This window comes from Manihot esculenta, chromosome 13, assembly GCF_001659605.2.
Source record: "Manihot esculenta cultivar AM560-2 chromosome 13, M.esculenta_v8, whole genome shotgun sequence".
Taxonomy (NCBI): domain Eukaryota; kingdom Viridiplantae; phylum Streptophyta; class Magnoliopsida; order Malpighiales; family Euphorbiaceae; genus Manihot; species Manihot esculenta.
This window is the reverse complement of record NC_035173.2, coordinates 755,690-778,323: the sequence shown is the minus strand read 5'-3', so window position 1 is coordinate 778,323 and position 22,634 is coordinate 755,690. Positions and strand designations below refer to the sequence as shown.

Sequence of the window (22,634 nt, the reverse complement as noted above, 5' to 3'; positions counted from 1 at the left end):
AGGACGTCCAAGAGTGCGTTGCATTGGTTTAACTGCCTATGTTTATTTTTATCCTAAAGAAAATTTACTATTTACATTTGACTTTCTATTTATAGAACGTCCCTTTTAAGATTAATTATTGATACAATTTTAATATAATGATGGATTTAAAAAAAAAAAAAGTAAATGAATTAAGAGAAATGCATATTAATAATTCTAATATATTAATATTTAGTCATTTAATAGTATTAAAAAATTAGTAATATGTATTGTTAATTTAATAACTCTAATAATAAGGAGCTACGTACATAAAAAGCTGGAACAGGGAAGATTCTTAGATGAAATTGCAGGTTAATCATGGGTCATGTGATTTTTCTATATATAATAGACTTCTATTGACAGTGAATAAAACATTTTGTACCTATCAAAGAAGTAAAATCAGACATATAGACACGTGACAAACTCACTGATGGCTGCCAAACAAAGTAGAGGAGAAAGGAAAAGTAAAGAAGAGAAAATAGAATTCTAAAGATGATTAATCTTAGTTGCCACAATCTCTTTACTGTTTCAACATAGAAAGTCTGGTAGTCTATGTAATTGTTCAAATGTGAAGGCTAAAAGACGATAAAAATGTGAGAAATTCTGAGATTGCGGAAACACTGTATATATATATATATGATTTTATTTTGTACGAGTCTTTAAGTCCTAGCTAGATCTGCTCTAGAGAGACGACTGATGCCAAAATACAAGTCCTTGAGAAAATAAGACTTGGACCACGACCCCACTTGTTCATCAATCACCAAAATTCATGTTAATTTATTATTTCATTTTGTGTAATTTCTTCGTAGACGCGTTTGGTAGTATGTATATATAAATCCCACATGCAGTCGCACACCTTCATTACAACCACTCATCAATACACTATACTGCATGCTTCATTTTCTTCTCCCATGCCTGCTTCTTCCTGCTGTAAATATGATGTGTTCCTCAGTTTCAGAGGGGAAGATACTAGAAAAAACTTCACTAGCCATCTCTACGCTGGTTTATGTCAGAAAGGGATTCTGACCTTCAAGGATGATAAAGAGCTCGAGAGAGGCAAAACCATTTCTCAAGAACTGCTTAAAGCAATCCAAGATTCTAAGATTTGTATTGTTATTTTCTCAACAAGCTATGCTTCTTCCTCTTGGTGCTTGGATGAGCTTGCGCATATTTTTGAGTGCATGAAAACAAAGGGACAATTGGTTATGCCTGTTTTCTACCATGTTAATCCAACTGATGTTAGAAAACAAACTGGTGACTATGGAAAATCATTTGCTCAGCATGAACAGCGTCTCCACACCAACTTGAACAAGATTCAACAATGGAGAACTGCAATGACTGGATTGGCCAATCTCTCTGGTTGGGATTTACAAGACAGGTATACATTTATATCTTTCTTGCATAATTTAAATTTTATTTTTCATCAGTTAGATATAATTTGATGTATTAGATCAATGCTTCCCAGTTGTTTTGGGTTCATACGAGCAACCAGTGGCTAAGACTGTTCTGTGCTTATTTGGGATTGGGATTATGTATCTAACAATGGAGAACTGCAATGTCATACAGACTTATTAATTTAATTGTTAGTTAATTAAAATATGAAATTCAATCTTAGGCAAATTTCAATATATGTAGGCAGGCAACTCAACTGATGACTTTGTTATGCTTATGTGAAATTGCCAAACATATTATACAAATTTTTCTCTGATGATGATATCTGACAGTGTCGTAAATTTGTGTGACATTTAATTCCACTTCACAGGCATGAGTCAGAGCTTATTGAAGAAATAGTAAAAGATGTGCTACGCAAATTGAGAAAATCGAGTTCAGTGATAAGTGCAGCTAAGAATTTTGTTGGGATGAGTTCACGTTTGGTGGACATGAGTATGTATTTAGACATGGGCCAAACAGATGATGTTTTTTTTCTAGGGATTTGTGGGATGGGTGGCATTGGAAAAACCACCATTGCTAGGGTTGTCTACGAGGAACTATCTTCTCAATTTGAAGGCAGCAGCTTCCTCGCAAACGTTAGAGAAGTTGACGAGAAACATGGCTTAATTCCTTTACAAAAACAAATTCTGAGTGAAATTCTACTGGATAGAGGCATTACTATTTGGGATGCTCATAGCGGAAGCAATGAGCTCAGAAATAGGTTACACAGGAAAAGAGTTCTTATAGTTCTTGATGATGTCAACCAATTGGATCAGTTAAAATTTTTGGCTGGCATGCATGATTGGTTTGGGAAGGGAAGTAGGATAATTATAACGAGTAGAGATGAGCATTTACTCACATGCCATGGAGTTGATAAAATCTACAGGGTTGAAGGACTAAGTGATGATGAAGCCCTTCATCTCTTTTGTTTGAAAGCCTTTAAGAGTGATTATCCAACAGGTGATTATGTGGAACTAACTAATCACTTTGTCAATTATTGTAATGGCCTTCCATTAGCTCTTGATGTTATTGGTTCTTTCTTGTTTTGTAAATCTGTAAATGAGTGGAGAAGTGCATTGAGTAGATTGAAAGATGTTCCTAATCAAAAAATCTCGGGTAAGCTTTATATAAGCTTTAATGGTTTAGAGGAGATTGAGAAGAAAATATTCTTAGATATTGCTTGCTTTTTCAATGGAGAGGATAAAGATCATGTGATGCAAGTATTGGAAACTTGTGGTTTCTATCCAGAAATTGGAATAAGAGTTCTCATCAATAAATCTCTCATAACCATTTCAAAAGAGAGAATATGGATGCATGATTTACTTCAAGAAATGGGTCGAGACATTGTTCGCCAAGAATCTGCTGAAGAACCAGGAAAAAGAAGTAGATTGTGGCTTTTTAAGGATGTTGAGCATGTTCTATCAAATGATAAGGTAAATGACTTGATCCTTATTGCCCTAAAATGCAACCTTCACATGTATAGTTTCTTAGTATTCACCTTATTATCTTTGATGTTCAGGGAACAGAACAGATTGAAGGCATTGTCCTGGACTCATGCAATCAACAAGATGCAAAATTGAGTGCTAAATCCTTCACAAAGATGAAGAGGCTAAGATTGCTCAAACTTCGAAATTTACACTTTTCCCAGGGCCTTGAGTATCTTTCAAATAAATTAAGATATCTTGAATGGGATGGATATCCTTTCAAATCTCTTCCATCAACTTTCCAGCCTGATACTCTTGTTGAGCTCCATATGCGCTGCAGTAACATGGAACATTTGTGGAAGGGAGTTATCAAAGTAAGTACTATGATGTTTCATAATTAACTTGGTTTTAAATGGTGTTACTTTTCAGAGCTTCAGCCATTTTGATTTTTGTGCATGTGTAAAATTTCACAGCCACTAAAGAAGTTGAAGGTCATTGATCTAAGTTTCTCTATTAACTTAATCAAGACTACGGACTTCAAGGATGCTCCAAACCTTGAAAAGTTGAATCTTGAAGGCTGCACAAGATTGTTGGAGGTTCACCAATCCATTGGAGATCTGAAAAGGCTTGTTTTATTGAACTTGAAGGATTGCAAAAGCCTTATAAGGCTTCCAAATAGCATATGTGATTTGAAGTCCCTTAAGTTTCTTAATTTGCATGGATGCTCAAAACTTGAGAAGTTGCCAGAAAGGCTGGGAGATATGACAAGCTTGGAAAAGCTTTATGCAGGTGGGATTACTACAAGACAAGCTCCATCAACTAAACTGTGGGATTTTTTTCTCCCTTCAAGATTATTGCCATGGAAGAATCAAAATCCAACTCCAAATCAAATGGTTACCTTGCTGCCTTCTTTGTTAGTGTTACGATCATTGAGGTCACTAGATTTAAGTTACTGCAATCTGGTAGAAGGAGCACTACCTAGTGATATGAGCTGCTTCCCGTCACTGAGAACACTCAATCTAAGCGGAAATGATTTTTTTAGCATCCCTTCAAGCATAAGTAGACTTTCGAAACTCGAAGATTTTCGATTCGCTAATTGCAAGAAGCTTCAAGTATTTCCAAGTATGCCATCAAGCATTTTATATCTTAGTATGGATGGTTGCTCTGCCTTGGAAAGTTTGCTACCTAGAAGCATCAGCAGACAATTTGAACTTGAAAATCTTTGTGCTGCTGTGGATTGCAAGAGGCTTCAGTTATTGCCAGATCTTTCATCGTGTATTTTATATCTAAGTGTGGATGGATTAACAGCAGAAGACACCATCCCAAATCCATTTGGGACAAACACTACCAGACCTTCATCATTGACTCTGGTAAGTTGCTTGAAATTGTTCGAGGTTCAAAGCAAAAACATTTCAGCATTTGGAAGGCTGACAAGCTATCTGCATTATTTGCTGAGGCACAGCTCTCAGGTATATCTCTATTTCTATCTCCTTCCCACATGTCCCCATTAGACATTATTGTTTCCTATACAGAAAACATGACATATTTATTTTTTTCAATGCAGGGACTCTTTAGTCCAAGCTCTCACATATCCATGTGTTTAGCTGGAACTGAAATTCCAGGTTGGTTCAACTATCAGTCCCCTGGTTCTTCATTAGAAATCCATTTGCCTCCATATTGGTGGGCTACGAAATGGATGGGGTTTGCATTCTGTATAGAGTTTGGATTCCATGAGCCTCTACCAGATTCTTCGACCATTTCCTGTGATTTGCACGCATGCATTACTCCAAATCAAGATCTGTTTCTGGGTCACACTGCTGTTGAAATCTCCAAGGACATGATTGTTACATCAGATCAACTTTGGTTCAATTACATGCCTCGAAGCTCTTTGACTTGTCTGGATTTGTGGGAAGCCTGTTGTCATCTTAAGGTTACATTTTCTTCAAACCATTTAAGGGTGAAGTATTGTGGGTTGCGTGCAATATATGGTCGAGATCTTGATGATTTAGTAACCTGTAGCAATCCATTCCAGAATTTGGGACTCCCCTGTAACGATAATGTTGAGAAGAGTAAGAGAAGCCGGGACGAGTATAGCTGTGGCAGTGGAAGGGAACCCAATGAAAGTGGGAGTCTCCCAGCCAAGAGACTGAGAATGGCTGTGGATCCTGAGTCCTGAGCTGAAACTCATGGCCAAAAGGGTGTTCAAGTTCTTTCTGTTTGATGTTTGAGTTTTTTACTACGGTAAAGATTGTTGATTTAGCCTATTGCACAATTGTTGCTGGAAATACTGTGCAGTGACTAATAATTGTGATTCATTCTTGAGCATTTGAAAGTGTGTTTAATTGGCCTCTGTTGCTGATATCTTCTATGAATTTTGACTGCGTGACCCAAAAAAGAAAAATAAATAAATAAATAAATAAATCATCCTTTGTGGTTAATTGGAAAGATGGGGCTTTTGTCAAATATATTCTTAAAATTTTTTATTATAATATAATGAAATATTTAAACACCTATAATATTTAGATAACAACAGAGAGTTTAATTTAAATTCATAATATTTTTTTAAAAAATATAAAAAATAGTAATTATTCCTTTTTAGAATTGAAAAACAAGCATATTCTCTTTTTAAGTTTTATAAATTAATTCATTAAGCTTAAAATCATATTGATATTGAATTAATATATTTGAAACTAATTTTGAATAATAAAGTTAAATTTACAGACTAATTTAATTTAACTTTTTTACTATGTAAAGTTATAATTTTAAAAATAATAATTGATATTACACATGAAACTCATCTATCTGAATCACCTAAATCATCTTAATAAGTTTAGTGGACATTCACAAATGACAATAGCGAGAGCAAAATATTTGGAGATTTATTTAGAACTCAGACAATCACCTCACTTTTAATAATAAAATTTTATAAATATTATTAAATAAATTTGATCATATAACAACAAATATATATCAACTAATGTTAGAGAGTAAAAAAAAATAAAAAAAAAAAAAAATCTTCCACCTTCTTGAAAGAAAATTTTGAAGTCCTCCACTTCAACAAAAAACTTAAAAAACTAATAAAAGAAATTGATTAATATACACTCGATTCTGATTGTTGAATGAAAGAAGTTGACTAATAAAATAAACAAGATGATTTCACCACTCGGTTTGATTTATTGAATGGACTTGTTCATATCTCAACAGCTTCCCCATACTCCATTCTCAGTCAGTTCCCCCACACGCTTTCTTCCTTTTCACATTTCCTCTTAATTATTTATTAAGAAAGTTTATAAATTTTATTTATATTTTTATATTTAAAAGTCTTAGTTATAGTTCTGCATGGAGTTAATTATATTTAAATTAAAATGAGTATGAAACAGAAACCATAGTCCAACTGAGAATCTCTAACAGAAAGCCAAGACTATTTCTCCACAGTTGAAAATGGGTATTATATACGAGTATATTAGCTTCTTGTTTTTTCATCTTTTCTTGCATATTCTTGTCTTTCTGTAATGGCTTCTTGCATTGCTCTTCCTTGGAAATATGATGTCTTCCTCAGCTTCAGTGGGGAAGACACCCGCAAGAATTTTAGTAGCCATCTTTTTGCTGCTTTATCTCAGAAAGGAGTTACCACCTTCAAGGATGATCAAGAACTTGAAGGAGGAAAATCCCTTTCTCAAGAGCTCATTAATGTCATACAACAATCGAAAATTTCTATTGTTATTTTCTCAAGAAATTTTGCTTCTTCCACCTGTTGCTTGGATCAACTTGTGGAAATCTTCCAATCCATGAAAACCAAGGGACAAGTAGTGTTGCCTGTTTTCTATGGTGTGGATCCTTCTGACGTGCGGAAACAGAGTGGGAACTTTGGTGAATCATTTGCTAAGCATCAAGAATATTTCAAGGAAAATATTGGGAAGGTACAACGGTGGAGAGTTGCAGCCACCCAACTGGCCAATCTCAGTGGATGGGATTTACAAGACAGGTTAGAAAACTTTCTATTTTCAGATCCTTTTTTCTTTCTTTTCTTTTCTTTTAGTAATGACTAATTATGCTTGGATGACATTGTTTTCTTTTACCATTCATGTCATTTTTTGGATTTATTTTCCTAGATATAAAGGGTAGGTGAAAAATTGGAGTGGAAATAAGTTAGAGGCAATCTATGGTTCTTCAACTGGATTTGCTAAATGATAATGAAGATTAGAGTAGTCACTTAAACACCCTGAAGCTGTAATCACATTCAAAGCACTCATTTTGTTGTACAAAATATTTTATGCTGTCATATCTTTGTGTGAACAATGGAAGTGTTTGTTACTTTACAGGCATGAGTCAGAGCTTATTGAAGAAATTGTAGAGGAAGTACTGAAAAAACTGAGAAAATCAAGTGATAGATTCACAAGTGCAGCTAAAAATTTTGTTGGAATGAGTTCACGTCTCAAGGAAATGAATTTGCATTTAGTTGAAGCACAGTTGGATGATGTTCGTTTTGTGGGTATTTGTGGTATGGGTGGTATAGGGAAGACAACAATTGCCAGAGCTATCTATGGATACCTATCTTCTCAATTTGAAGGTAGTTGCTTTCTTGCAAACATTAGAGAAGTTGAGGAGAAACATGGCTTAATTCCTTTACAAGAGCAACTTCTTTCTGAAATCCTCATGGAAAGAAACATAACAATTTGGGATGCTAATAGTGGAACCTGTGAGATCAGAAATAAGCTGCGCCATAGAAGAGTCCTTATAGTTCTTGACGATGTAAATCGATTGGAGCAGTTAAAATCATTAGCTGGTAGGCCTGATTGGTTTGGCTGTGGAAGTAGGATTATTATAACAACTAGAGATGAACATTTGTTGCTGTGCCATGGAGTGGAAAAAATATATAGAGTAGAAGGATTAGATCATGATCAAGCTCTTCAGCTCTTTTGCTTGAGAGCTTTCAGAAGTGATTATCCTGCAGATGACTATTTGGAGATATCCAATCACTTTGTGAATTATGCTAATGGCCTTCCATTAGCTCTTGATGTTCTTGGTTCCTTCTTACTTGGTAGATCAATAAATGAGTGGAGAAGTGCATTGGATAGGCTAAAGGAAATTCCCAACAAAGAAATTTTGGATAAGCTTTATATAAGTTTTGATGGATTAGAGGAATTGGAGAAGAAAATATTCCTAGATATTGCTTGTTTTTTCAAAGGAGATGATAAAGATTATGTGATTAAAGTATTGGAAAGTTGTGGGTTTTGTCCAGATATTGGAATAAGAGTTCTCCTCAACAAATCTCTCATAACCATTTCAGATGATAGAATATGGATGCATGATTTACTTCAAGAAATGGGGCAAGAAATTGTGCGACGATCATGCTATGAAGAACAAGGAAACCAAAGTAGATTATGGCTTTATAAGGATGTCTATCATGTCCTAATGAATAACACAGTAAGTAGTTTAGTTTTAGTGCATTTGTGAATCTCTGCATGGTTTCTTAAATTGAATATTTCTTCTTAGTCTTCACTATTATATCTTGCCTTTTAATGTTTAGGGAACAGAACATATTGAAGGCATAGTCCTAGATTCATGTGAACAAGACGATGAAGTTCTGAGTGCTAAAGCCTTTGTGAAGATGAAAAATCTCAGGTTGCTTATACTTAAAAATTTACACCTTCCAGAGGGCCTTGAGCATCTTTCCAATAAGTTGAGATATCTTGACTGGGATAGGTATCCTTTCAAATCTCTTCCATCTACTTTCCAGCCAGATGAACTTGTGGAGATGCATTTGCGCTATAGCAACATCAAAGAATTATGGAAGGGAATAAAGGTACGTTCTTCCTTTTCATTTCTATTCTCTAATAATTTTTTAGCTTCAAACATTTTACTTTATATATGTCCTTGCAGCCTTTGAAGACATTGAAGGTGATTGATCTTAGTTACTCTGTTAACTTGATCAAGACCATGGACTTTAGAGAAGTGCCAAACCTTGAAAAGCTGAATCTGGAAGGTTGCGTGAGGCTAGTTGAGGTGCATCCATCCGTCGGAGTTCTGAAAAGGCTAGTCATTTTGAATTTGAAGGACTGCAAAGGTCTTATCAGGCTTCCAAGTAGCATATGTGAGCTTAAGTCCCTCAAGGTTCTTATCTTGCAAGGCTGCTCAAAACTTGATGAATTGCCTGAAAGTTTAGGGAATATGACAGGCTTGGAGAAACTTAAACTTGGTGGAATTGCTAATAGACAACTTCCATATTCTAAACTATGGGATCTGCTTCTCCCTTCATGGTTACTGCCAAGGAAGAATCCAAATCTAATGGCTTTTATGCCTTCTTTGTCAGTCTTATGCTCCTTGAGAACTTTAGATTTAAGCTACTGCAATCTGAAAGAAGGAGCACTTCCTGATGATTTGAGCTGCTTCCCATTGTTGCAGACATTAAATCTAAGTGGAAATGATTTTGTAAGCATACCTACGAGCATTAATCGACTTTCTAAACTTGAAGATCTATGGTTTGTTAATTGCAAGAGGCTTCAGTCATTGCCAAGTCTTCCATCAAGCATTTTATATCTTAGTACAGATGGTTGCTCTTCCCTGGGAACTTCTCTGCCCAACACCATCAGTAGACATTATAAACTGGAAAACCTTTGTTTTGCTACTTGTGAGAGGCTTCAGTCATTGCCGGCTCTTGCGTCAAGCATTGTTCATCTAAAAGTTGACGGTTTAACTGCACAGGAAACTTTCCCAAATTCATTTGAGAAAGATGATTCCAAACATCCATCATTAACTTTCGTAAGTAACTTACAGTTGGTTGAGATTCAAGGCAAAAATTGTTCTGCTTTTGCAAGGCTGACAAGTTACCTGCATTTCCTGCTAAAGCACAGCTCTCAGGTTTCTCTCCATGGGCATACCAAGCTCTCTTCTCCTCTTTTAAAATTTTCACACAAAAATGCCATTAACTAATAACTTGCTTTTCTTTTATACAGGGATTCTTTAATCCAAGCTCGCATATATCGATGCGTTTAGCTGGAAGTGAAGTTCCAGAGTGGTTTAACTATCATGGAATGGGGACTTCATTAGAAGTGCAGCTTCCTCCTCACTGGTTCAACAATAAGTGGATGGGATTTTCTATTTGCGTAGTTTTTGAATTCCTTGATCTTCTTTCCTCAGAGCCTCCTACTCTTTTCTGTGATCTGCACGCACAGATTTCGCCAGATCAACTTTTGTTTCTCAGTCGCCCAGCTACAGAAATTTCTGGGGACACAGGCTCTGCATCAAATCAACTTTGGTTCAACTTCATACCACGTAGCTCTTTAAATTGTGTAGATGGGTGGCAAGCATGTGGAAGCCTTAAAGCATCATTTTTTTCAAATGGGTTGAAGGTGAAGCGTTGTGGGCTTCGCATAATATATGATCATGATGTTGGTGAATTAATCCAATGCAACAGAGCTTCTGAGAGTTTGGGTCTCCTCTGTCATGATAATTCTGGTACGAGCAAGAGAAGCCATGAGGATTGTAGTTCTGACAGTAACGTGGAACCCAACAGTGAAAACGACAACTCTGTTAAGGAATTGCATTCCAAGAGATTGAAAATGACTGTGGATTCGGAGCTGAAACCGGATGGCAAAAACCTCTAAGAATATTGAGAGATGGTTGGTTGTCCAATTCTGATGACAAAATTAGTGCAAACTTATTTTTAGTTTTTGTGCATAATAAGTAATTATATTTTTACTTTTGTTAAAGACGAAGTTGAAAGACATACTTAGCCAATTGAGAAGATGGAGTAAAAGCATAGGTTGGAGAAGATAAGTTTGTATTTAGAGACAAGGGACATGGATAAAGTTAAGAGTTATAGGGACATGTGAATTTGCTTGCAGATGTTAGAGAGACTTGCAGAAAATATGGGTTGCTTTCTTTGCAAAAACAAGTTTTGTCAGCAACATTGATGGAAAGAGACATAGAAGGTTTTGATGATTGTTGATGAGTTGGAGCAATGAGAATTATTAATTGGAAAAAGAGAAGAACATTGGTTTGGTTAAACTTTTTTGCTCAAAAGCCTTTTAAGAAGCTTTCTAACATGGTCTTCCTTTAGCTCTTAATATTTTAGGTTCCTCTCTTTGTGGTAAAGAGTAGCACATTGGATAAATAAGACTCATCTAAAACAGCTGATTGCATAGAAATATTATTGTTCTTATTAAAGGAACATTTGAATTTGTGCCTTGATATGATCTTTTTTTTTTTATAATTTAATTTTTAATTCAGAAAAAAAATCCAATTAATATGTAAAGCTATCACACTCAATTATACCCACAGTGTTATGAAAAAAAATTAAAGAAAAATAAAAAATAAAAATATTATTCCTTTCTCTCTCCTCTTTAATTTTTATTTTATAAATATTTTTGTCTTTCCTTCTCTACAAATATTTTTTTAAATAATATTTCTATAAAAAAAAATTCTTAAATATATATAATACATTAATATTTAAATAATAATATAGCACTTAACTATATTTTTAACTCTTTATAATAGGTAAAACTATAAGAGCTAAATTATGAATGAAATAGAAAAATAACAGATTAATTTATTAATTATTAAATTTGAAGTAGATGGATAATCTGAATAGGAAAATGGAGGTCGGTGGGAGTTCCGTCTTGGAAAGCACAATCCTAAAGCATATCCCAGTTGGATACCTCCAGCTTTATCCACTTCATGGGAGTAGAACCTTCTTCCTCATGCTGGGTCCTAATCCTCTGCTGCCTATTCTTTTTAATCCCTACAAAATCCCCTGTAAAAAATTAACCAAAAAACTTTATTATATGTATCTTAATTAATTTAATTTAAAAATTAAAGTGAATTCAACTCAATTAAATTTGAAAATGATTTTAGTTACTCTTATTTAAATTTCATTAAATTTAAATTTTAAATTAAATTATAACTATTCTTTCAGTTCTATTTCAATTAATTTTATCTTTTATAGTAAGGCCAATATTTTTAATTTGAGATTGACTCCGATCGATTTATTTATTAAATAAAATAGGTAAATTATTCTTATATTTATAAAATATATTTATTTATTTATAAACTCAATAGGTTATATTTAAAATATCTTTAAATTTACTGCATTTTTTAATCCTTAAATTATGTTAAAATCAATATTTATAATCCTTTCTTTTTAAAAAATAAATAATTGAATTCTTATATTTTATTAAACTGAACTATTTCATGGAGAAGCTTTCAGTTAGACTGAATTCAAATATAGAAAAATTAAATATTAAAATTTAAATAAAAATGTGTGTAATTTTAATATTACTCAAGGGCGTAACAAGTAATGTTTCCAATAAAATTTTTAAGGCCTCATTGATTGAAGAGTATGAAATATAGATTTGGCCATAGGTGATTGTGAGCCAGCTACCAGTCAGCACCCAGGTGGAATATACAGCGGTTAGGTACAAGTTCAATCCATACACAAAGTACGTGGCAATTACTTTCATCTTCTCTTTATTACTTATTGGCCCCTCCATTTTCCATTATTTGCATTTGATGCTATTTACTCTTGTTTTGTTTACAGATAAATTAATTAATAAATTTTTTAAAATGTCATAAATATTTTAATATATTTTTAAAATTAATAAATTAATTAATAAATTTATATATATTATAAAAATTAAATAATAATTTATTTTTTTATGATAAAATTATACTGTTCATTCTGTATCTTCATTCAAAAAATATTAATGTTTTCTTAAATTATTGAGATTGAAGAGCATATAATTGCTTGAAAATAGGCATAAACTTGTAAATATATATGTTTTCTTTTATCTTCTTTGGCTAATTGTGGCTTAAGTATAGTGGCAAAAGAGATAAAAGTACAAACAAAAGAAATGAAAATAAGGCAAAAGCACAAGGGCTGAACTGCAAATTCCAATCCACACTCAAGTCTTCACATAATTACAAATGTCGGACCAACGGCAAGAGTTCAAACACTGCAAAGCTTCCAACTTAACTGTCGCTCTGACCCGAAAGGGTGGAGCAAATCATGGTCGGAGGCTTCTCTTTCTGTCCCTGCTTTGGAAGTCGGAGTAGCGTCGATACTGATCCCGACCGCAACCCGGTTCTTTTAGTGTCTGGAATCGGAGGGTCCATCCTGCACTCGAAGAACAAGAAGTTCGGGTTTCAGAATCGGGTATGGGTCCGGATTCTCTTAGCTGATTATGAGTTCAAGAAGAGAATTTGGTCTCTTTACAACCCCAACACAGGTCTCTCTCTCTCTCTCTCAATGCATTTACTGTGCGTATACTTATGCATGTATTCCAATAGCTAAGCTTTCTGCTGATTTTTTTTTTTGGTTATGTGGTGACGATGTCTTGGTATCTCCGATTTCGTTGTTATGATAGAGAGTAAAAGAGGATAAGGAATTATTTTTATACGAAAATGAGCTGGGTTTATGGATTTTGGTTGGTTGGACGAAATAACTTAAGGAGGCAAAAGCTGGGGAAAAGAAGTTGGATATCATCCACTAGTGCTGTTTGTCGTAGCATTTATTATAACTAGAAGAATCGAGGTTTTTTTTCTTTGGTTCCAAAAAGTTTGAATCTTTTGTGAATTTCCCGGATATATTTGATGGAATGAGTACAACCAGCAGTTTATGTTTTCGTTTTGTAATGTTCTGTCAGTTAAAAAAAAAGTCTTATCTGGTTATGAATATGATAATTTGGAGACAATCTTAGCCATGAAGTGTCTTGAGAGTGAATCTGCTCATATATAATTTAAATGTACTAGTTTGGTAGATACAATACTGTTTGGTTATTAGATGATTTAAATCTGAACCTATCGGCTACATGGTAAGAGCCTTGTTTGTTAAATTAAATATATTCCTCTTTAAGTTTCTCACTTACTTGGCTCTTGGCTTGTGCTTCATGGCAATTTGATCTTTTGAATCTGTTCCCTTGAAGTTTCTCCATTTTCTTTCTCCACAGGTTATACAGAAGTACTGGATGATGGAACTGAACTTTTGGTCCCTGATGATGATTATGGGCTGTATGCAATTGATATTTTAGATCCATCATTGGTAAGATCGATATGTTGGTCTCATTGTATTCAACTTAACAATTCGTCAAATTATTTGTTGAATAAATTTTCTTTATTCTTCAAAAGTTCATGTCTGCGTTTGGCCTGTGCATTTGAACACATTCCATTTTGCATGATATGAATCTAAGATTAGATTTTAAACCACATGATTGATCTACGTAAAACAAGTCTATCCTTGTTGACAATTGGTGCATCCATGAGAGCTCCTGAAAATTGTAGTACAATCATCAAATGAAATGGAATATCCTTGTTCCTTTTCTTCTTCTTGCTTGCTATTAATGTAGATTGATGAGTCTAGATAATAATTTGAAATTTTATTGCAGAACCAACTGCCCGTGACACTTTAAAGTTATTCACTTGCTATTGTGTACTATGTAGTTGTTTGCTTAACAAGAATTCTCTTTTTGCATCCATGGGCGGAAGTAGGGGGGACAAGGGGGAGCCTTGGCCCCCCCCAAACTCCCCCCAAAAATATTTTTATATATATGTATAATTTTTAATTATTTTACATTGGCTGCTCCAAAATTAGTAATAAGATTTAAAATACAGTGAACAATAAAAATTTTAGTTCCTTAAAATGCTTTTAAAAATATTTTAATAAATTAATGTAATTTAATTTTTTATTATTTAGTCTTAGAAAATGTTTAGGTAGACTCGGTTCACCGTAAACTAAGACACATGAAATGTAGGTCTCATGTAATGAGACCCACTTCCTTGTGTCTTGGGTCCATAGTAGATCGGGTCTAGATAAAATTTTATATTATTTTTATTTATTTTTTATTTATTTAGTCTATTATATAGGTGATAGGCGGTTGTCGAAGCCGTCAAAAATAAACCTATTATCAACCAACAAAATAAATTTGTAGATAGTGGCAATAGGGTCGAACCACAGGGAATTGACACTAAAGGTCTTCCTAATAATAACCAAGATAAGTAAATAACAAATAATTAAAAGAGGGGGGTTTGAGTTGATGAATTAAAACTAAATAGCAAAAGAAAGCAATAATTTAAAGATGAGTAAATCAATAAGAGAAAAGCTTCTAGTTGAAGTATGGATCTTATTTCAGATTGTTTAGAATTGATCATTGATTCTTTAATACTCTTATTTATCTCAATAAATTAGTTTAGGATGTGGAAGACGCTTCTCACAATCCAAATTCCTCCTTAGTTCTAGTTTGATTAGGAAACGTTCGCTAATCAAACACTAATCAACAAGTTGCCAAGGAACGTCCTTGGGGCATTATAGCATCGAACAACTGTTGATTGCATTAAGACTTAGAGAAACCCAATTCTATCCTTGCCAACCGCGTGGTCAAGTTTAGATTATGCAATTTGATTGAATGTGTATTTGAACAACCTAAGCAATTACGGACCTAAATCATTCAAACAATATTACTTAAGCAATTTAAAAGCAATGGGCCCTTATTGATTCTAAAAGCAAAGTAATAATTATGGAAAACTCAAATTGCATAAATATTGAAAATAAATAGAAGTTTAACAATGGAGATTTAAATCTCCCAATTCATCACAAAATCTGAAATTCACCAACTTCAACTAGAAAAGAAAGAGTTTAGCCACTCATGGTGGACTAAATACACAAAAAGATGAAAGGAAAAGAAAAAGGAAGATGCTGGAGAGTTTCTCGCGAGTTCAATTCCTCAGCAGAAGATGCCTTTGCTGGTTTTGAGACTCCCCTTTTATAGCTGAAGAATTCTCTAGGGTTTTGAAATCCCTTTTTGATTTGGTGTTGGACTCCTCTTTTGATGTTGAATTTAATTGCAATTGGATTTCCTTGGATGAGAAGCTCTTTCGTGGCTCTTGGATTTGTGTTGGAAGTGATTGGATTGGATTTGGACTTCTGAAAATTCGGATTTCTGTTTGCTGCCCATTTTCCCGCTCTGCTGTAATTTTCTGCTGTCAGAGTGATTTGCCCGGTGCTTTGACCAATTTCTTCAAGTGATTGGGCAAATCACTGACCAGATCGCTTCTCTGTGAGTCAGTCCTCTATGTCTCTGCGAGTGATTTGGCCAGTGATCTTCGAGTTTCTTGGGCAAATCACTGCCCATATCACTGCTGTCTGTTGCCTCCGGGTTTCTGCTTTAGCTTGATCTGGGCAGTGATTGGAGCAGTTTAGCTGGTGATCTTGGGCAAATCACTGGGCAAATCATCCTTCTGTACTTTTTCTGCACTTTTTCTCCCATTTTCTAATTTCTTCCTTTTCTGTAAAAACAAGATAAAAATCATAAATTAAACTAAAAAATGTGTAAATAAGCAACAATAATTATGATAAAAATGTGGCTAAATTATGCTTGATCAATAGGCGTGTGTCGGCCCCTCAAAAAAAAATTTCTAGTTCCGCCCCCGTTTGCCTCCATATGCATATTCTCAGTATCTGTTGCTTGTGTCAGTAATCCACCCTCTCAGTGAACTGGAGAAAATCAGGCACCTGTCCATGAAGCATAATATGGTCCATCCTGGAGAATTTGCATGATCATATTTATAAATATATTGACCTTACCCAATTATGAAAGTCACTGTTGTAACTTATTGAAATTACGCAGTTGCTATCCCAAGCGACTGTAATGCTTGTCAACTCTTGAGACCTTGGAAATTGTTCACTTTTACTGCCATTGACATATTGAAACATTCTGTTGCAAGTACTATCAATGTTTACTCGAACTCTATTATTGTTTTTGTATTTTGTCATTATCTTTTTCGATATTCCATCCCAGAACAGTATTTTCCCCCTTGCTGATGTTACATTCCTTGATGCTCCAGTTTGTTAAACTTTGCCATGTGACAGAGGTGTATCACTTCCATGATATGATTGATATGCTCATTAAATGTGGATATAAGAAGGGAACCACATTGTTTGGATATGGCTATGATTTCCGGCAAAGCAATAGGTAATCTATTTACCCCTCATTTCATATATAAGCTGTTTTGATTTCTGTATCTTGTCATGCAATGTATCTTTTCCAAAGTTCAGTATAATGTCATTTTGTCCGGCTAACATTGAAGGTTCTTGCACATTTCTGTACTTAATGTGAGGACCTTAAGATTTTTTATTGTTAGCAGAATTGACAAATTAATGGAAGATCTTAAAGCAAAGTTGGAAACTGCTTACGAAGCATCTGGGAATAGGAAAATCGATATAATTTCACATTCAATGGGTGGACTTTTGGTGTCATGTTTCATATCACTTCATGCAGATGTATGCATACTCTTTTCTTGATGACAAGTGATTTCAAATTTCATGGAACTTCGTGGACAAAAGTATAGTCCCTTCATTTTCCACAACTACATCATTGATTTTAACTTGTTCATTGACAGGTGTTCTCAAAATTTGTTAACAAATGGATCTGTATTGCATGCCCTTTCCAAGGTACTTTGAATTACATAATGCTTTTGTGATCATAAAATGTGCACTAAACAGAGATACTCGGTGCCTATAAATACTTCTTCCATATTAACTTTTGTTTCATCCATATTAACTTTTGTTTGAGAAATGTTCTTTTTAGTCATTCATAAGACATTGTCCTTTTGTTAATCAAACATCCTGCAGTGGTTGCTTGTGGTCATTGATGAATATCAGATGATTCTTTCTTATTCAAAAGAGGTAATTACTAGCTTGCTTTGGAATGTAACATGAAATAAAAGTAAATTATTTGGAAAATGGTTTTAAAAAAGGGTAAAAAAACTGCTTGCATTAGATGCAATAAAAATAAAGCTCTTGTAAATTATAGGTTGCATATGTACTTTTCTGGCTGTCCCTACTTTAATCAAGAAATGCCTATATAATTATCATCTCGTTTGTGTTGATTTCTTCATTACAAATAAATACTCACGAATGACTTCTGGTATTTCTGTAAGTTTCACTGATCCTGTTTTATGACTTCAAGAATTGTAATCTGTTACCAAGAAATTCAAAATTGGCTTGCTTAAATGTATGCAATGGCTTGTAAAATCTATATAGATGATTCCAGTATATGGTGGTAATTTTTTACCACTGAAACTACCTGACAAAATTGTACGCTAAGTAAATTTACCCCCAATAGTTTAGTTCCAAGTTTAAGTGTTATAATTTTGAATCTATTCTGCTCTCTTTTTCTTTGCCACATCTTATTAGATCAAATTTAATTTTATAATGCTGACAGGTGCACCAGGATGCATCAATGATTCCCTGTTAACTGGGTTGCAGTTTATTGAAGGTTTTGAGAGCTACTTTTTTGTATCTCGATGGACAATGCACCAGCTGGTAATTTCTCTTTTCTGAATACTTGAATTGGGCATATGTAACACTACAGTAAAACAATCTCCTAACTTAATGCTCATACACATACACATATATATATATTGTGATGTTATTATGTGAAAAATTCATACTTTATGTGCTTTTCCTTTTGCATATAGTTGGTTGAGTGCCCATCGATCTATGAAATGTTGGCAAATCCAGATTTTAAGTGGGAAAGGCAACCACAAATTCAAGTTTGGCGGGAGCAATCGGATGATGGAGAAAGTTCTGTCAAGTTGGAGTCCTATGGCCCACTTGACAGTATCGCTTTCTTCCAGGAAGCATTGAGGAATAATGAGGTAACATCTTTTTTATTCCAAGTCCAATGAATTTCTGCAAAAATGATTTATTCATGTCATTTCATGGTTTATTTTTGGGGGTTTTGTGTAAATTATATAGTTAATTTCAACATTTCTACATCTTCCTCTAGTAGAGGTACAGACAAAGCAAAGAATAAGCTGCAGCTACTTCAACTTTATATCTGCAACTGAGGGTGTGGACAAAAATCCATTGAAGGATTTGAGGATGCATAAGTGTGTTTTTTATTAAAATACTGTTTATTGGATAGATATTATAGCTGATTACTGGTAGGAATTAATGCTATAACCGAGGAAGCAATTTTTGGAACGTGTAGGCGAGAAAAAGCAAACAAGGGTTACGAGAGATTTGGGTTGGTAGGGTTGTCCTTATGTAGGTAGCTTAACTACTAGTTTGGAGTTTATTGCCTGTCTGAGGGAAACAGCTACAATGGAAGTGTTCTTGTGGTAAAATGATAAGAGTGCAACTATCCAGGAGATGCTGTCTGTGTTTCTCTAGTGCAGGAATATGAGCTACTGATGCCTGCAAATACACTGTATGCAAATGTATTAATTGTGGTAAGATAGTAACCAATGCAATTCCCACAATGTTGCTATTTGTATTTCTCTAGTTGGATAATGCTAGTGCTGAAACACGAGCTATTTATCGTATCATGGCTGATTACAAAGTTATCACACATTATGAGCTATTATAGTTGTTCCTCTTTCCCTCGTGCATACTTTATAATGTTCTTCTTCATTCCCCTGGTACACAAATAACCTTTGTGATATGCTATAGTGACTATTGACTTACTGCTATCAGTGACAGTGGTGATTCTTCCTGATTTATCTTGTTGTAAATGTAAGTTGCTAGTTCCACCAAAAAGAAGAAAAGAAAAAAGGAGAAGGATAAGAAAATGTTTGTATCGGATTATTTGTTTTCACATTCTATCTGCATATTTAATCTAATAATTTCCATTTCCTATTAAAATGCCATCTAAAATGATTATGTTCTCCTTCTGTTGCAGCTAAATTATGAAGGAAATACAGTTGCTCTGCCCTTCAATTTTTACATCCTCAGATGGGCTGCTGGTACTCGCCAGATTCTAAATGATGTGCAACTGCCCAAAGGGGTTTCCTTCTATAACATTTTTGGGACTTCATATGATACACCTTTTGATGTTCGGTATGTAAGAGAATTGATTCATGGGCTGACCAAGTATAATTGATGTGAAAAATCTGGCAGACATCTAGTTGATTTCCTATAATATATACTTGTCTAAAGTGTTTGGAATGAACATATTATGGAAGTGTTAAAACCTTGAAGATCACAGTTCATCTTGCCAAGTCCAATGCACCGTGTTTATCAGGTGTACTTCTCATATGCATTTGCCATAAGAGTTTAAAATACCTAAAGAACTACTTAGTGAAAATCCTTAATTTGGCCAAGGTTATTTATGGTTGAAATTCTGTCGAAACTAAGATACATGGTACTGGATCTGGGGTCTGCCATAGATGTATATACATATCCTACATTGGATGATTCATATCTTTCACAGGAAGTTTAGGAAACAATATCCAAAACAGCTTATGGGATAATCTGAAATTTATTTTATCAGCATGCGATGAAATTCATCCTGTCTATAACTTTATCTTATTCTTCAACATTTTGGTTAGATATGCCATGAAAATGTTCTCTTCTATGATCAGTAACTTTATCCTATTCTCAATGTTTTGGTTAATGTCCATGAAAATGTTCTCTATTGAATCTGTTCTTATATGTCCACATCTAATGCAGATACGGTACAGAGACGTCTCCAATCAAAGATTTGTCTGAAGTCTGCCACACAATGGTGAGTGGTTTTGATTTACATATGATTACCTGGTGCTCCTAAAAGTCATCCTACATAAGTTTGCCATTTCAGCCTTGTTTCTGACTGCCAGATCTGGTGGCTTGTTATAATGGTTCCTGATATTATCATTGTAGCTTAGTTAATAATGTAATTCTCCTAAACATGTTTGTCTCAGCCTCAGTATTCTTATGTGGATGGGGATGGAACAGTTCCTGCGGAATCAGCTAAGGTATTTCCTATAACCTTTCATAAGGTTGGTTCTTCGATGATTTTGGAATGGTCTTTGGCCATTAATAATAGAGCATATTGGTCATTTGTTCTCAGACCAAAGACGTTAGAAGTTAGCATGTACTTATTTCACTCAGATGAGAGGGCAAAATCTCAAATCTGCTGTAAGACAGACATTCTAAACGATGACAATCCTAAATACAGCGGTGATCAACCAAGCCTTCATATGATGATGTCTGCATTCTGCAATACCAAGATGGCACCTAAACTATCGTAATGGCAATAGAAATATCAATGGCCATGGCAATGGGGCACCCACAAGGTGTTATCTTTGCCTATGGTCTAGCTGGAAAAGATCTATAGTAACTGGAAGTAAGCAATAAAACTGACATAACGGTTTGTTAAATTTGGGCCAGGCCTAACTCACTCCAAAATCTAGCTCAAGGGGAGGATTACCTATAGCCCATATAAGGGGCATATTACCCCAATCCACAACCGATGTGGGATTCAAAACACCCCTTCACGCCCAGAATTTTTACTGGTGCGTGGCACATTTATAGGGTGCCCAACATCGGATGGAAGGCTCTGATACAATGTTAAATTTGGGCCAAGCCTAACTCACCCCAAAAGCTAGCTCAAGGGGAGGATTACCTATAGCCCATTTAAGGGGCACATTACCCTTTTCCACAACCGATGTGGGATTCAACACGGTTGAAGTGGGTCATTGTATATCAGACACTCAATTGTGTCAGTTTTATTTTAGATAGTTCTCATGATGCTGTCATGTTCATTCATAGCATCTTATTCTTGTGGTTGGGTTGAAATTTTAGATAAGGCTAAACCATTAATCCTGTCACGTTAATTAACATCATCAAATATGAGAAGTTAAATTTGTTGTTGGTTTTCTTTGTTGAAGTATCAAAGTAGCTTTGTTCTGCATACCGCTTGGATGGATGATTCTTATAGCACACAGCTTAGATTCTAAATGATGTTTGTATCGGACAGGCGGATGGATTTGATGCGGTTGAGAGAGTAGGAATTGCAGCTACTCACCGTGGAGTGCTACGAGACAAGACAGTGTTTGAGCTTATCAAGAAATGGTTGGGAGGTGATCAGAAGCTTTGTAAGCATTCAAGGACATCCAGAGTAATGGATGTTTCATGAGGTTCACAGGTTAAAGAATGAATATGTGGATAAAGAAAAGGAGAAAGATTTATTGTTGATGAAGTTGCGATTGACTTGGGCTGTATAATCTATAATATATTACAAGGCTTGATTGATTTCAGTATTTGTAAATTCTTATATTTGATAACTACGATTTAAGCTTAGTATTATATTAGTTTTATTATTTTGGGAAACACAAACAAACGTGTAGACCTGCCAAGATTGAATTTCAAAATCATTCAATTATTTTTTTCATTTAATTTTTATAATTTTAAATATTTAATTTCTTTAATCAATACTAAAATAGGTTAACTATTTTTTTTAGAAGAATTAAATGGTTTAATTTTACACAATATATTCACTTAATAAACCAGTGAATTTTTAAGAAATTTAAAAATTAATTTGTATGCTCTTCCGGTGAATCAAAATTGAAACTGATTGGTTTCCAACCAAAATCAGCCTGAATTTTTTTTTAAAAAATTTATATTTATTGATCTGATTTACTTTAATTTTTACTAGAAAAAGATAAATAACATATTATAAATTTAAGTTTTATGAATATACATATCCTAAACTTTTAAATGAAAGTTCAAATCGAAATTATTTTAAACTGTAACTCTTTTAAATCAAAACCGTTTGGAAATCAGTTTTGTGAAAAACGATGAATATGAGGTTTTGACCATGGCTAGGTCTACATATACTGTTAAATCCCAGAAACAACAGTTTTTTTTTCTTTTTTTTTTTTATTATTCAAGGGGAGAGAGACAAAGTCCGAGTCAAAAAGGTTTGAATCCCAAACAGTTTGTAACCCTACTTAGGGTTTTGGAGTAGCTAAAAAAAAATGAAAAGAAAGAACAACCCCGATAAA

General features: G+C 34.2%; 3 protein-coding genes across 6 annotated transcripts; all 3 read left to right on the top strand.

Annotated features, from left to right (window-relative positions):
- Positions 1–705: 705 nt before the first annotated feature.
- On the top strand, positions 706–5,223 carry LOC110630027 (disease resistance protein RUN1). Its single transcript, XM_021777323.2, has 5 exons — positions 706–1,396; positions 1,781–2,882; positions 2,969–3,247; positions 3,347–4,342; positions 4,438–5,223. The coding sequence occupies exons 1-5, from the start codon at positions 861–863 to the stop codon at positions 5,047–5,049; spliced, it is 3,525 nt and encodes a 1,174-aa protein (XP_021633015.2). The 5' UTR covers positions 706–860; the 3' UTR covers positions 5,050–5,223.
- Positions 5,224–6,256: 1,033 nt separating this feature from the next.
- Positions 6,257–10,634, top strand: LOC110630285 (disease resistance protein RUN1). Its single transcript, XM_021777694.2, has 5 exons — positions 6,257–6,858; positions 7,196–8,300; positions 8,404–8,679; positions 8,757–9,734; positions 9,830–10,634. Exons 1-5 carry the CDS (start codon positions 6,386–6,388, stop codon positions 10,478–10,480), a joined length of 3,483 nt encoding a protein of 1,160 aa, XP_021633386.1. The 5' UTR covers positions 6,257–6,385; the 3' UTR covers positions 10,481–10,634.
- A 2,172-nt stretch (positions 10,635–12,806) lies between these two features.
- Positions 12,807–21,950, top strand: LOC110630287 (phospholipase A(1) LCAT3). Of its 4 annotated transcripts, none has more exons than XM_021777698.1 (11): positions 12,807–13,099; positions 13,820–13,911; positions 16,710–16,837; positions 17,010–17,145; positions 17,265–17,316; positions 18,089–18,189; positions 18,345–18,524; positions 19,550–19,707; positions 20,320–20,374; positions 20,550–20,603; positions 21,608–21,950. In XM_021777698.1, exons 1-11 carry the CDS (start codon positions 12,880–12,882, stop codon positions 21,764–21,766), a joined length of 1,335 nt encoding a protein of 444 aa, XP_021633390.1. In that variant the 5' UTR covers positions 12,807–12,879; the 3' UTR covers positions 21,767–21,950. The 4 variants fall into 4 exon arrangements, with proteins under 4 accessions (XP_021633390.1, XP_021633389.1, XP_043805149.1 ...); XM_021777697.1 differs by having other exon boundaries at positions 16,992–17,145; XM_043949214.1 differs by having other exon boundaries at positions 16,992–17,145; positions 21,519–21,622.
- The last annotated feature ends 684 nt before the right edge of the window (positions 21,951–22,634 follow it).

Excerpts from the sequence above, each read along its gene's own strand:
- LOC110630027 (XM_021777323.2), top strand. The coding sequence starts at position 861 with ATGCAGTCGCACACCTTCATTACAACCACTCATCAATACACTATACTG. Across the intron at positions 1,397-1,780 it reads GGTTGGGATTTACAAGACAG|GCATGAGTCAGAGCTTATTG; the intron begins GTATACATTTAT and ends TCCACTTCACAG. Across the intron at positions 4,343-4,437 it reads TGCTGAGGCACAGCTCTCAG|GGACTCTTTAGTCCAAGCTC; the intron begins GTATATCTCTAT and ends TTTTCAATGCAG.
- LOC110630285 (XM_021777694.2), top strand. The coding sequence starts at position 6,386 with ATGGCTTCTTGCATTGCTCTTCCTTGGAAATATGATGTCTTCCTCAGC. Across the intron at positions 6,859-7,195 it reads GGATGGGATTTACAAGACAG|GCATGAGTCAGAGCTTATTG; the intron begins GTTAGAAAACTT and ends GTTACTTTACAG. Across the intron at positions 9,735-9,829 it reads TGCTAAAGCACAGCTCTCAG|GGATTCTTTAATCCAAGCTC; the intron begins GTTTCTCTCCAT and ends TCTTTTATACAG.
- LOC110630287 (XM_021777697.1), top strand. The coding sequence starts at position 12,880 with ATGGTCGGAGGCTTCTCTTTCTGTCCCTGCTTTGGAAGTCGGAGTAGC. Across the intron at positions 13,912-16,709 it reads ATATTTTAGATCCATCATTG|TTTGTTAAACTTTGCCATGT; the intron begins GTAAGATCGATA and ends TTGATGCTCCAG. Across the intron at positions 20,604-21,607 it reads TTCCTGCGGAATCAGCTAAG|GCGGATGGATTTGATGCGGT; the intron begins GTATTTCCTATA and ends TGTATCGGACAG.